Below are 15,505 nucleotides of genomic sequence, written 5' to 3'. Positions count from 1 at the left end.
TGAGAAGGGACTCAAAATGATTCATTACAAAAACCAAAAAAAAAAAAAAGAGGCAGTAATAGAAGAACTGAGGAGCAAAAAAGTATAAGACTCACAAAGACCATACGACAAAAGGGCAGCACAAAGTCCGACTAAGTGTCGGTCATTATTACAGGTGTAAAGAGATTAAACTCTCTGTCAAAAGGTGGATATTGGCACCTTTTGGAATGGATAAAAAGCATGGCCCAATTTTATTCTGTTAAAAAGTAACTCACCATTTGCACACCAATGTTTATAGCAGCGTTATTTACAACTGCAAAGAGATGGAAACAGCCAAAATGTCCATCAACAGAAGAATGGCTAAACAAACTGTGGTATATACATACGATGGAATATTATGCAGCTTTAAGACAGGATAAACTTATGAAGCATGTAATAACATGGATGGACCTAGAGAACATTATGCTGAGTGAGTCCAGCCAAAAACTACAGGACAAATACTGTATGGTCCCACTGATGTGAACGGACATTCGAGAATAAACTTGGAATATGTCATTGGTAACAGAGTCCAGCAGGAGTTAGAAACAGGGTAAGATAATGGGTAATTGGAGCTGAAGGGATACAGACTGTGCAACAGGACTAGATACAAAAACTCAAAAATGGACAGCACAATAATACCTAATTGTAAAGTAATCATGTTAAAACACTGAATGAAGCTGCATCTGAGCTATAGGGTTTTTTGTTTGTTTGTTTGTTTTTTACTATTATTATTACTTTTATTTCTTTTCTCTATATTAACATTCTATATCTTTTTCTGTTGTGTTGCTAGTTCTTCTAAACCGATGCAAATGTACTAAGAAACGATGATCATGCATCTATGTGATGATGTTGAGAATTGCTGATTGCATGTGTAGAGTGGTATGATTTCTAAATGTTGGGTTAATTTCTTTTTTTTCCGTTAATTAATAAAAAAAAAAAGTAACTCACCTTAAATTCAAAGACACAAGTAGGTTGAAAATAAAAGGATGAAAAACATATCCATGGAAATAGTAATCAAAAGAGAGCTGGCGAATTTGTTTATCAGGCAAAACAGACTACATAAAAAACTGTTAGGAGGGATAAAGTGGGACACTATCTACTGATAAAAGAGGTCAATTCAGTGAGAAAATTAACAGTGATAACTATATATATATACTCACCTAATAACAGAGTCCCAAAATATATGAAGCAAATATTGATTACAGATTTGAAGACAGAAATGGACAGCTGTACATTAATAAAGACTTCAACACACCACTTTCAGTAACGGAGAGAACACCCACACAGAAGATCAAGAAGGAAACAGAAGACTAGAATACTACTATAAACCAACTAGACCTATCAGGCACATACACAGAAGACTTCACCCAAGTGGGGAATGTGCACTAGAGAGACCACGCATTCCTCCCTAGTGTACACGGTCATTCTCCAGGATAGACAATATGCTAGATCATAAAGTAAGTTTCAAAAAATTTTAAAACACTGAAATCATAAAATATATCTTCTCTGACCACAAAGGAACAATGCAAGAAACCAATAACATGTAGGACTGGAAAACTCACAAATATGCGGAAATCAAACAACACACTCTTAAACAACCAATGGATCAAAGAAGAAATCAAAAGGGAAATAACGAAATATCTCCAGGCAAGAAGAAACACAAGATACCAAGACTCACGGGACGCAGGAAAGGCACTGCTGAGAGGGACATTTACAGCAGTAACTGTTTACATTAAAAAGAAGGAATTCGCCATGCACTTCCAAAAAAAAACCAAGTAAACAAAAGAGAAATTCAACAAATGGTGCTGCAATAACCCGATTTTCACATGAAAAAAGAATGAAATGTGACCCCTGCCATACAGTACATACAAAAAAAAAACAAGGAACAAATAGAGTCAAGAGGTTATTCTGAAGGTTACTTTTTTTATTAATGTTTTTTATTGTGAAATATAGCATATACATAAAAAAGCAACAAATTTCCAAGTACATCTTAACAAATAGTTATAGAACAGATTTCAAAGTTGGGCGTGAGTTACAGCTACACAATCTTACGTTCTTCCTCCCAGCTGCTCCAAGATACTAGAGACTAAAAGAAATATCAATAAAATGATTCAGCAACCATAGCCATTTGTTAAATCCTATCTTCTCTGTTATAACTCTTCCTTCTGCTTTGATTTTTCTCTCAATTTCTACGGACATTTAGGCTATGTCCAATCTAACGTTCTCATGTTGAGAAGGGGTGTTGACAATATAGGATAAAGGAATGGAACTAGTTGATGTTTTTGGAAAGGCTGGCCCCTGGCTGAAATCCTCTGGGTTTCAGGATGTATCTGGCCTAGGAACCATCTAGAGGTTATAAGTTTCTGGAAAGCAAACTTAATGCATGAAACTTTTGGAGAATCTCTGGAGGTTACTTTTATGCAAGCTTCGACCAGATTATTGCAAAGTACCACAATGTGCCAAGCCCAAATCAACAGTATTCCTGAAAACCCTAAAGAATAACACCCTGGGCTCTACCTAAGACTATAGAAGTTTTTCTTAATAAGTTTATTTTTACAGAAACTTAAGCCCTCCAGATTGTTCCTAAGCCAGATAAGCCCTAAAACTCAGAGGTCCCAGTCTCTCCAACAACATCAACCAGCCTTATTCCTCTACCCCATAAGGTCGACACCCCATTCCAGCACAAAGAAGATAAAATGGTCATTGCCCAGATATTCCTGAAGACTGAAAGATCAAATGAGATGAAAGAGGTATAAGTGAGAAACTAGGACTTAACAAATGATTATGACCACGGACTCATTATTTCTCTTTAGTTTCTACTCTATTAGACTAGGTAGAAGTAAATATCCAAAACTGTTCAACTGTAATCCACTAGCCTTGATCTTTGATAATGACTGTATAACTATATAATTTTTATCATGTGTCCGTGTGATTGTAAAAGCCTTGTGAGTGACATTCCCTTTATCCAGTGTATGGGTAAATGAGTAATAAAGTAAAGACAAAAAAATAACAATAATGAGGGTGGAGGATAAAGGGTAAGAGATGTTTTGGGTTTTCATTTTTATTTGTTTTTTTGAGGTAAAGAAAATGTTCTAAAATTGAGTGGTGATGAATGCACAACTATATGATGATACTGTGAGCCAGTGATTGTATACTTTGGATGAATTATATGATATATATCTCAAAATATCTCAATAAAATTGCATGAAGAAAAAAGAAGAGACGGTCGCAAAAAAGAGGCCTAACCTCATACCCGGAGAAACTAGAAAAATAAGAGCAAACTAAATCCAAAGTGAACAGAAGGAAGGAAATATCAAATATTAGAGTAGAGATAAGTGAAATAGAGAATAACAGAATAGAGAGAATCAATAAAACCAAAAGCTGGGTCTTTGAAATGATAAAACTGATAAACATTTAGCTAGACTGACAAAAAAAAGATAGCAGACTAAAGAACTAAAGAACTAAAATTAGAAATAAAAGGGGGGAAATGACTACCAAAGCCACAGAAACAAAAAGGATTATAAGAGAATACTTTGAAAAACTGTATGCCAGCAAATTTGATACCAAGATGAAAAAGACACATTCTCAAAATACATAAACTACCTACACCGACTCCAAAAGAAATAGAAGATCTCAAAGACCAATATCAAGTACAGCGACTGGATCAACAATCAAATACCTCCCAACAGAACCAGATGGCTTCACTGGTGAGTTGTGCCAAACATTCAAAGAGTTAACACCAATCCTGCTCAAACTCTATCAAAAAAAAAGTTGAAGAGGGAGGAACTTTCCCAATTCATTCTATGAGGCCAGAATTACCAAAGCAAAATAAAAATATTACAAGAAAAGAAAACTACAAACCAACATCCCTCATGAAGATAGATGCAAAAATCCTATAAGAAAAACTGTATCAGTAAACTGAACCCATAGCACAATAAAATAATTTATACCATATCCAAGTGGCTCGAATCCCGAAAATGCAAGTGTCATTCAACAAAAGAATATTAATTAACATACCACAATGAAAAAAAACCACATCTCATTTGACACAGAAGAGGCAACTGACAAAATCCAGCATCCCTTCTTGATAAACAACTCAGAAAACTAGGAATAGAAGAGAACATCCTTAATATGATAAAAGGCACAACTAACATCATACCCAACGGTGAAGGACTAAAATCTTTCTCCTTAAGATCAGGAACAAGAAAGGATGCCCACTGTCACCACTGTTATTCAACAATGCATTGGAAATTCTAGAAGAGCATTAAGCAAGAAAAAGAAATTAAATGCATACCACTGCAAAAGGAAGAGTAAAAGTTTCCCTATCTGCAGATATCATGATCCTATATATGTATATGGGAAATCCTGAAAAGTTCATAACAAACCTAGCAGAGCTAGTAAACGAATTCAGCAAAGTGGTAGGGTACAAGAACTACACTAAAATCAGTGATGTTTCTATATACTAGTAATGAACAATGTGAAGAGGAAAGAAAAAAATTTATAATAGCAACTTAAAGAATGAAATATCTAGTAATAAATCTAAGGATATAAAGTACTTGCACATGGAAAACAGCAAAACATTGTTGAAGGAATAAGGAAGACCTAAATAACTAAAAGGACATTCAGTCTTCATGAATTGGTAGACTAAATATTGTTAAGATGTCAACTCTATACAAAGCAATGGACAAATTCAATGAATTTCTAATCAGAATTCCAATACCCTTTTTTGCAAAATAGAAAAGCTAATCATCAAATTCAGATGATAAAGGTACAGGGCTCTGAGTAGCCAAAACTATCTTGAAAAAGAACAAAGTTGGAAGACTGACATATCCCAATTTTAAAACTTTATTACAAAGCTACAGTAATCAAAACAGCATGGTACCTGCATAAGGGCAAACATATAGATCAATGGAGTAGAACTGGGAGTTCAGAAATAAACCCTCACATCTATGACCAAACTGATTTTTGACAAAGGTGTCAAAGTCCACTCTCCAACAAACGTGGCTGGGAAAACTAGATTCCATATGCACAAGAATGAAAGCAGACTGCTACCTTCACATCATATACAAAAGTAACTTAAAACAGACCAAAGACCTAAATTTATGAACTCCTGGAAGAAAAACTCAGTTGAAAAACAATGGTTTCAAAGACTTTAAACCCAAAACATAAGCAAAAAAAAAAGAGGAAAAACAATAAATGGGACTTCATCAAAGTTAAAAACTTTGGGGCATCAAAGGAAATTCTCAAGAAAGTGAAAAGACAATTTACAGTACAGGAGAATATATTTGGGGAGCTTATATCTGATAAGAGTTCAATATCCAGAGTATAAAAAACTTCTAGGACAACATTAAAGAAAACAACCCAATTGAAAAATGGACAAAGGACTTGAATAAACATTTCTCCAAGGAAGATATACAAATGGCCAAAAAACATAAGAGAAGATGCTCAACATCAATAGCCATTAGGGAATGTAAATCAAAACCACAATGCGACACCACTTCCCACCCACGAGAAAGGCTGCTATTAGACAAATGGAAAATAACACACACTGGCAAGGGTATGGAGTCACAGGAACCCTCACATCATTGGTGGGAACGTAAAATGGTGCAGCTGCTGTAGAAAATGGTTCGGTGGCTCCTTGAAAAGTTAGGTCTGGAAATCCTACTTCTAAGGAGATACCCAAAATAACTGAAAACGGAACTCAAACAGATATTTGCACAATGATGTTCACAGCAGCATTATTTGCAATTGCCAAAAGGTGGAAACAACTGAAGTGTCCACCGATGGAAGAATGGATAAACAAAATGTGGTATATACACATAATGAAATATTATTCAGCTATAAAAAGTAATGAAGTATACATGTGACAACCATGGTTTATTTGTACTACAAATTCAGATAGTAAAACATGTCTAGATATGCACCTTAGCTACATATCAAAAGTATGAATAAAAAAGTAAGCTGCAAAAAGCTGCAAGCCTACTTCTTTGCTCAAATGGTAACATCCCAGCACACTGTTCTGCATGTGTCTTTGCTCTTCTTTATCAAAACATCTTGACATGTGTCCCATTATCAATATATAAGCTTATCTCATTCTTAAAAAGAAAGCAAACTAAAGGCATGTACTGTAAAAGCACAAAAATACTGTATGTTGCATGTGGATACAAGCATATGTAGAATCATAAAACCATCTACAGGACTATCTCCTAAGGAAGACTACACCTCTGGCATGAGTAGAAAGGGAAAAGCTATAACATCTTATTTCTTTAAAAAACAAACCTGATGCAAACATGACAGAATGTTGACATATATAAAATCAGGATGGTGGGTGACTCTGGTATCTGCTGTTATTATTTTGCTATAAATATTTTAAAATTTTAAAAGTTTTGATTAGTTTTTTAAAAATAAATAAAACCACCATATGGAATGAGTTTTAAAGGAAATTCCCACTTGTCCCACAACTGCTCATAAACTGCCCCGGCACTACTGCTGTGGTGTCTGATTCTCACTCCCCTAGCCAGTAAATCCTTGTGTGCATGTGTTGTTTGGCCTGTGGGTTACGGCACAAGTAGGGACTAAATTAAATAAGTATCGAACAACCAAACAAACTTTTTGATACAAACTTCTGTATGATCCATCAGTACCGCATGAAGTCAACACTTGACATCATTGAGAATCATTAAAGTAAGCAAATTTCCAACTTTTCAGACACTGTTCCTTTAATACCAAACCACAGTTTCTTCCTTTTTTATGGTTTTGCCTACTTACTCTTTTTTGAAGGTTTTCTGGTATCCTTCAGTATTCTAAAGAACACCAACTTTTTTTAGTCAACATGGTTTCTTATTTCTTTATAAAAATTTATAATGCACATTCTTAAACTTGAGCATTTTCTGCTCAACCCAAATTGTTGTTTTTATGTCTCTTAGGGTTTTTTTCCAAATGGGTTATTCCTTTTCTTAAGGTTAATTTGTTCTTTCTGCTGGCTTCTCTCCTTTCTGTTGGGATATAAGTTAACTAATTTGAGATCATTTCCTCTAATTTCCAGCTACATGCAGAATCCAAGGGTTTATGGAAGGTGTCTGAGCAGATCTTAGAAAAGTGAATATATAATTCTGAGAATTCAAACAACTAAATAACACACCCATTGAAATGGTGCCCTAAACAAGAGAGTGTGAGATAAAGACTTTTTTTAAAGGCTCATCTAGAAAACTAAGAAATATAATTTGTACAAGCACAAAAGTTTCTCACATGAGTGGTCTGACGAGATGTTGTGCGGAACCAAAACAAAGTCATCCGTGTCACAGGAAGAGTTCTTGCTACTAGTACTGGCAGAGTCTTTGGATACTTGCAGATAGTTGGGAGGGCCCAATGGTGGGGAAGATAAGTTTTCTTCCTGAATATGCTGCATATCTGGAAGGGACTAAAATTAACAACATAAAATTAAAACTGGCCTAATAACCAAATGCAAGTCAGAATAGCCATTAGACTAAAGGTTTTCTTTTTCTTTCATAAAATTGGGGACAAAATTCAATTCCATCCAAGATTTCAAAAACATATCTTTGGAAAATCTTTCCCTTAAGAAAGCAGAGTTTAAAAGTGTCTTTACATAAAGAATTCTACAATGTTTTCAAGAATGATAGCTAAAAATGCATTATACCCTCAGGACATGCACGTCTGCCCCTCCTGGAGTCCCTGAGAGGGTTTGTCTCAACCTCCCTGTCCAAGGCACGACCTACCACGGCAGGCTCAACCATCGCTCACTTAATGACTAAACATAAAATGTCCAGGGACTTTAATTTAATCACATTCTACAAGTAAAAAAGGTTTTAAAAATATGATAAAACATTACAAATGGAAAAGGAGAAGATTACATTCTGTATAAAGGCAGACAAATCAATAGATAACTGCACTTAAGTCTAGAGATTATTCACACTCGCAGAAAGGGAGGGAAAACCTTAGGGGTGTGGTGCATCCCCTTTGTTTCTGTTTCACTGCGGGGAGGAGGTCTGTCTGTGGGCGATGAGACAGGAAGGGTAGCAAAGAATAGAAACTTAAACAGATAGGTAGGCATGGCTAGCTATAGATTTTCTGTCATTTCACTAGTTTCAGGACACTATTGACAACTCTAACTGAATGTCTTGATCATACAGGGATTTCTAGAACAATGAACTTCATCATCTCTCCTGTTACATCCCCTTACCCTGTTTAACCACTGCTTCATCTTAATACTCCCCAATGCTCTGAAACCTAAGCCTTAAGTATCCAGGCCCTGCCACTGCTCCTCCCTGCAATGACATCACTCTCAAAGCACCACGTTGCCTCCTGATGAGACTTCATGCCACAGTGACTGAGGGAAGGGAAGATGGAAGGACTGGCATTCCTGGGCATCAATGACAGGCTATGCACTAAGACTCATCCACTTGTTATCCAACTTTATTCTCCTCGGAAGCCCTATTCTGAACCTATTTTCACATAAACAAACGGAGTTCAGAAGATCAGGTAACTGGCCCAAGGCCGCACCCCAGAGACAGCTGAGTTGAGACGGAACCCCACGCCCTCTTTCCAGTTTAGGCAAGCGCTTTCTCAGTGTCCTCCCCTGCCGAGTCGTCTGCAGCCACAGCCACCTGGACCCCCTCCCCATCTCCATGCAAGAGGTGCTTCTCCCCTTCAAAGCTTGCCTCCACCTTCCTTCACAGCTCAGGAATGGCACTCAAACGCTTCTGCTCTGCATGTTCTCACCCTCTCCCTTACTCTGGTTTTTATTTTTCCCATCTGCACATACACACATTTAATTTTCTCACTCCTCAAATTCCCACAACCTCCTCTAATAACCATCTTCCCTCTTTCGTTCATTTTTTACAATGTTTCTTGAAATTGTCACAGACTCAAATTCCTCATTTCCTATGCCTCCCTTAATCCACCACACTCCAGTTTCTACCTTCAACCCTCCAATGAAATTGCCATAATTATATTCACCACGCCTATCTGCCACTGAGCTCCTATAGCCAAGTCCAGCGGGTCCCTTCTCTATCCCTGGCCAAGTCACTTGAACTGGCAGTTAGGTCTGCACTGTAGAGCATTCTCCATGCACTCTTCCCTCTCAGGCAGTAACCCTGCGCTCTCTTGCTTTTGCTCCTGCTTCCCATGTGTCCCTTAAGGAGCAGTGGCAGGGTTTCCCCGAGGCTCCTCATGCGTAGCCACTCTCTCCCTCCTCCCTCCTGCCACCATTAAATGGCCATAACTCCCAGATTCACATTTCAATCAAGAATCTCTCCGGAGAGCTCCAGATTCCTAGAGAACATGTCCGTGCCTGTAGACATTAATTCATCACTCATAACCCTTTGTACTCAGAATTACTTCTCCCACATTCCTTTACAAATTGATCCTACCATCATCTGTCCATTGTCACTATCATCTCCATCTTCGCCAAGTCCCAAGATGTGCCAATCACCAAGATGTGCAAACTTTGCCCTCCTTAACTTTCTCTTACCTGGCCCCTCCTCTTCTCCTTTCCTACTGTTTCCTCAGTTCAGACCCTCATTCTCAAAAAATAAAAAAACCTCTAGTGAAGAAACCTCTCTGCTCTCTACCGCTCCACCCCTGCTTTTGGAAGACTCAAGGTTACAATCCTTCACTTAAGGTCATTCAAATGGCTCTGCTCAGTTTTAAAACTAAAATTCAAAGTCCATGGCTCAGCATCGAAGTCCCATAAAGATACAGCCTCCATCTACCTCTCTAACTTTACTTTCCCCCCAACACACCACAAATGCTCTCTACACCCACTAGATGCAGTGCAGTCCTGCTGGAGAGAGCTTCCTGCCGCGACGGAACTGTACCTGAGCTGTACGATATGGTGACTGCCCGCCACAGAGGCGACTGAGCCCCTGAGACGCGGACAGTGTGACCAAGGGACTGAACATTAGCCTCCACGCAATTTAAACAAATTTAAATGTAAGTCCCCATAGGGGTTAGGCCACACCCTGGCCAGCACAGGTGAGAGGTCCTGTGGTGGGTCACAAGCCCCAGACTTTGGGGGGGTTTCTTCTGTCCACCCCATCCTCTTGCCTCTTCATATTGCCAATTTTTTCCTCGAAACTCAGCTCAGATGGTGCCCTCCTCTGAGAAGCCCTTCTTGAGTCCTTGGTCTGACAATTTTTTTTTTAAGAAGAAAATATTTTCCTCAAACTGAGCACACCTAATAGTTTTATTAATACAACATTTTTGCTACAGACAAAATTAATTCATGTATGGAATGTCATTATGTTTTCAAAAGTTCTAGTGTTTTTGCATTCCATAAAAGAACTGAAAATATCCACGTGTTTTTAAAATCTGACTTGAGTACACTAAATATTTCATTGTTCTCCCTTTGTCGGGACATGAAATATTACTATACATTATTTACACTTAAAAATCAGTGAGAAAAGAAAAAAATTAGTCTATAAAATCTACGTATCTAAGAAAGTTTTATCCTAAAAATGGTCATTCTGGAATGGCTTATTTCAAAGAACTACTCTCTTTTTAAAATGTTTTCAGTTTATGAGTAATATGTGACAATAAACTTACTTCAAAATTATACATTTTTTCAGACACTACTACCTAGCTTGATTATCTTGGTCCGATTCCGATGCCTCTCATCTGTGTTCCCACAGATAAATAAACACACACACGCGTGCACACATACACACACACACACTACTGACAGTGATGGAGTTACTTGCCTCTTCTCCATCCAATTAAACTGAAAGGTCCTTATGTCAGGGACCCCTTCATCTTATTCATTAGTATAAACCCAAAACAGAACCTCCCACAAAGTAGGCATTCAATAAATGTTTATGAAATGAATAAACAGATGGTTAAGAGATATCATCGGACCTACAGTAGCCAATAGCATTATTGAAAGAGATTTGTTGGTTTTATTTTTTTTTTTTTTAACCTTTTACAGATTTCTCTGTAATGAAGCAGGAGCTGAGCATCCACTCTAGAAGGTGACGGATGATTATATACGCCTGTGTTTATCGCAGCCCTTCGTGGAAGGAAAGGGATACATGAAGAAACCATCTCTTTCAAGAAGTCATATTAAATACAGGGCCTGTCAAACCACCCCACTTTTAATCTCAGTAACTGTAAACTACACAAAGTTTCCTGTTTCCATTTTCCCTCAGGTACTAGCTTTTAATAAAGCCCTGCTAAAAACTGTTTTTCCACCCATGCTTTTAGCCTCTAAATATGCCTACCCCCCTGCACCTGCTCCTCACTTCTCCTGTGAGCACTTCCTTCTGTTCTCTTCTCGGCAGGTCCTGTTTTGCTCTCCCCTAATGCTCACCACGCAGTAAAAACCCCAACATGTTCTCTCCAGTCAAACCACTTTCCAATTCGATGTTTCTCCTACTGGTCCCTCTCTTTCTCAACCCTGGGTCACTCCACCATCCCACAGGCTCTTTTATTTTCACTCTCCCACGATGTGACTCTTCCCCATTGTTCCTTTCTCTAGCATAAGCTTTGCTTTTCGCACGATGCATCACATCTGTCAAACGCACATATCGTCATAATGGCCACCGTGTGTCCGATACTTACTGCCAGCAGGCGCCCTCCACACACGAGCATGACCACCTTGCAAGCCAAGGTCCACCGGGCTTGCAACCGAGTCACACTCGGCTCTGCCGACGCCTCTCCCTAAGCGACAAGCCAAGCAAGCAGCAGCCCAGAGTGAAACCAGCTCTGTCTGACTCCCAATGGAGCCTGTGGTCTTTCCATGTCTACACACCTCCTCTGCATCCCTCCCTCCCCAGTGTTTTATATTCCAGACTGAAGCAAACAATATACAAAGCTTCTTTTTCTTCTTGATTTTAAAAATTCACAGGAATGTAACTTAAGTCTTATTAGCACATCTGCTCTTTCTGCTTGGTTTGACTTTGCAGGGTTGTACCAGAAAGGTTTTTTACTGGCTTTAAGACTCGTCTGCTTGCAGAAGAATTGTTTTAAGCATCTGCTTTAGCTTTGGGCTATTAGATTTCTTTTGAAAAGAATAATAATAGCAGCTGCCACTTTCTGAGTACTTAATATATGACACTCCAGAGTAAGGGCTTTATTCATTTATTCTCAAATAATCCTATCAAGCAGGTAAACCACACCCTTTACATATATGGAAACTGAGATGGACACAGATTGAGTCACTTGTCCAAATTAATCTGGCTAGTATGGTATGTCCAAGCTCCTAAACCCATGCTCTTCAATTTGAGTTGCCTCAACTGGCTAATCACACAACTGCTGATCCCCCACCGCTTTGTGGCTTCCCTATCCTTCTGCCTGCAGAATCCAACAAATTCACATCTGTCAAGCTAACTGGAAAATGCAGGTAATAGGTGACACGAGCCCTTGGACCTTCAGGTTGGGGAAAGTCTTGAGTTCACAACCCTCCTAGGCTGCAAGTGAGACTTGGAGAAGGATCAGTGGGGAACAGTAGAGAGTGCAAGGTGAAATACTAGGACAGGAGAGTAGGAAGAAGTAATGGCCAGAACTAGCCAGGGTCCAGAGGACAGCCTTGGAGAAAATGGCTTGGGAACTTCAAAGGCAGAAAGAGTTTTGAATGGAAGCAACCTTAAAGGATCAGTAAGCACAACTAAGAGAACCTAAGACAATAAAATCAAGTTCATAGGTCACTGCTCCACCACAAGAAACCTTACATACAACAGATACCCTAGCTGATACTTATGACATTCAGGTAAAACTTATTGCCTACCCACCTATATCGGGTATTTGTTTATGAGTATTACCACCAAAACCCTATAGTGCATAAAAAGGTGGCAGTACTGCACTCACTGCTCAGAGGAAAATGGCCCAGACAGGTGACCAGCTTTAGTTTCTTGCTGAAGCTTACACAGTTATATAATGTTGGCCCATCTGACCCAACTACACCCTAAACCTCAGCTGTTTTAGTGAACAGTATACATAAAAAAGACCATAAAGTATTTGCAGGCTCCATTTGTAAACAGATGCAATAGCATTAACGCTGAAATTGTTCTTAATTAAACCAGAACTTACTGGTGGAGAGGCAAATCGACAAGATGGAGAGCTGCCACAAGAGCTTCCAGAGACAGAACCAGCATACACAGGGACTGGAACTGGGCATGCTGGAGGAAGAAAACGCAGAGGCAGAGATGTATTGCTTTGTAGTCCAATTACAATGATTTGTCCAATAGGAAAACTTGTCAAACTATCATGTCTTTGTGTTGACCAAAATTGGCATTCACCTATTACAACTTCCACGGACAAAACTAAAAATGAAACAATTACTAAAAATATTTCAGCTTGGATTTAAAAGGAAAAACAATTATTACTAAATAAACACAATTATGGTATCTAAGAAAAGTGCAATGAGATCTTGAGAAGCACAGTAAAACATTAACTTCGTAATATAAAACGCTAATTATTCTTTAGCCATGAATTCATTCTTTAAGTAAAAATGCAAAAAATGGGTACTCACATTTTTTTAGTGGAACTTGCTCAAGAAAAGGATGGCTAAAAAACGCTTCTGTAATGAAAAATGAAAATCAACCTTCAAGTTAACTTTGAATAGCAGATAGATTGATCTTCTCAAAGCATTCAACATAATGACCTTGCAGTCATTAATTATAATTAATTTGTTTGTATAGATTCTATTTCCTTTAAATGTAAAGGCATATTTTTTTTTCTTTTATTTTTTGGGTGCATGGTCTGGGAATCAAACCTGGGTCTCCCACATGGAAGGCGAACATTCCACCACTGAACCACCCATGCACCCATATTTTTAAGGCAACTATAAAAAAAAAATTGTAATTGAAAGTAATTCTTAATCAATGGAAAATTTAAAATAATATTCGTGAATTTTCAAAACTACCATTACCAAAAACGCCCGCTTTGAGGCCACTGAAACACAATGTTCTCCGCTCTACGCCATCCTTGGAGAGACATCCTGGGGGGAGTGCTGCACAAGCCCTTGCTAAGGATATATCTGAACAATGGCTGCTGTCAATTTTCCTAAGAGAACTTCTAAGCTGCTTTGTATGATATTCTTCTAACCCAGAAGAAATCTCTCTGCAACTGGTTTCACATTTTAAGAAAATCTATTAATTTTATTTAATTTCTTCAGCTATTAAGTAATTTGTTTTTTTACCGCTTCAATAAAAAAATCATTTGACTTTCCACCACATGTACACAAACACATCCACCAAGAATAACACCTACAGAACAAAACTGCGAACCAGACAAATACAACCCAGTACGGAGGTATGTTTGAGTACAACATTTTACTGTCTTTACTTTCTTTAAAAATTCAGGAAAATCAAGCCTTCTGCCTCAGGTGGCAGCCTTTATGGTATCCACTGCACCACCTGCGCGTGGCAGGCAGACCTGGGAACAGACCAACGCGGAGGCTGGCAGCAGCGTGACTCAGGGGCAAGCCACATCAGCTTTCCCTGTGAGCGACCCAGGAGCGTCACTAAAACAGACCCTCAAACCCTTCAGAGTAAATGTCAGTCACAAGACTGCAATAAAGAACGAAAGAATTATCTCTGACTTCAAGCCTTCCAGAATAAAGACTGGAATAAAGAATAGAATGCTGAGGGTTTGGGACAGAAGGGTTAAGTTTACTAGTTTAGATCTTTTTTATAGAATAAAAATCAATATGCACAGATAAATAAGTTCTAGTTTTATACGTAAGATTTTTTTAATGCTGATTTTTACAAGACACAATGGGGATGAAACAGAAAAGACATCAAGAAACTGGGCTGACTACATTCAAATAGTCAGAAACCACCTTCCAAATCAATTATGGTACAGAAAGTGTAATAAATACTTAATCTACAAATCTAAAACTATTATCTGTTAGTATGTACCACTGACCCATATTTGTCATGGTTATAGAACAACTCTTCGGTCTAATTTGACCCGTCAAAAGATAAAAATATTTGCCAACTACGTGATTTGACATTTCATTCCAACTAACAGAATTAAAAGAAAACAAATATTCAGACTTTTCCCTCATACAGACGCTATTAAGAGCTTTCACTTACTAAGAACTTAACAGCGACAGGAGCTGGGAGCGGCAAGTACAAGGGCTCATTTAATTTACACAAGGCATCATCATCCTTTTACGGATGAAGAAACTAAAGCACACAAAAGCAAGGTATCTTGTTGAAGGACTAGAATTCAAACTACAGTCTTATTTCAAAAGCCTATGTGGGTGGGCCACGGTGGCTCAGCAGGCAGAATTCTCACCTGCCATGATAGAGACCCAGGTTCAATTTCCGATCCCTGCCCATGAAAGAAAAAAAAAAAAAGCCTGCGTGGCTTTCCATTTTATACATTAAACAAGCTAAAAATTCTGGGATACACTGATCTTCTATTACAACTATTACTACAAGAAAAATCAAACATGTTTTTCTAAAAATGTGAAGATCAGGATTAGTCTTGCAAGCACTTTCATTAAACAAGTTTTATGGCATTTCTG

General features: G+C 38.2%; 1 protein-coding gene across 10 annotated transcripts in view; it reads right to left on the bottom strand.

Moving 5' to 3' along the window:
- Window positions 1–15,505, bottom strand: part of ULK2 (unc-51 like autophagy activating kinase 2) — a 120,640-nt gene that overhangs the window by 55,711 nt on the left and 49,424 nt on the right. For all 10 annotated transcript variants that reach the window (XM_077164009.1, XM_077164010.1, XM_077164001.1 and 7 more), the window contains 3 exons: window positions 13,502–13,549; window positions 13,060–13,148; window positions 7,267–7,438 (listed from right to left, as the gene is read on the bottom strand). In XM_077164009.1, coding sequence (XP_077020124.1) covers window positions 7,267–7,438; window positions 13,060–13,148; window positions 13,502–13,549 — 309 coding nt within the window. The remainder of the gene's footprint in view (window positions 1–7,266; window positions 7,439–13,059; window positions 13,149–13,501; window positions 13,550–15,505) is intronic.

Source organism: Tamandua tetradactyla, chromosome 6 (assembly GCF_023851605.1).
Source record: "Tamandua tetradactyla isolate mTamTet1 chromosome 6, mTamTet1.pri, whole genome shotgun sequence".
NCBI lineage: Eukaryota > Metazoa > Chordata > Mammalia > Pilosa > Myrmecophagidae > Tamandua > Tamandua tetradactyla.
This window is presented reverse-complemented; position numbering and strand designations above follow the sequence as displayed.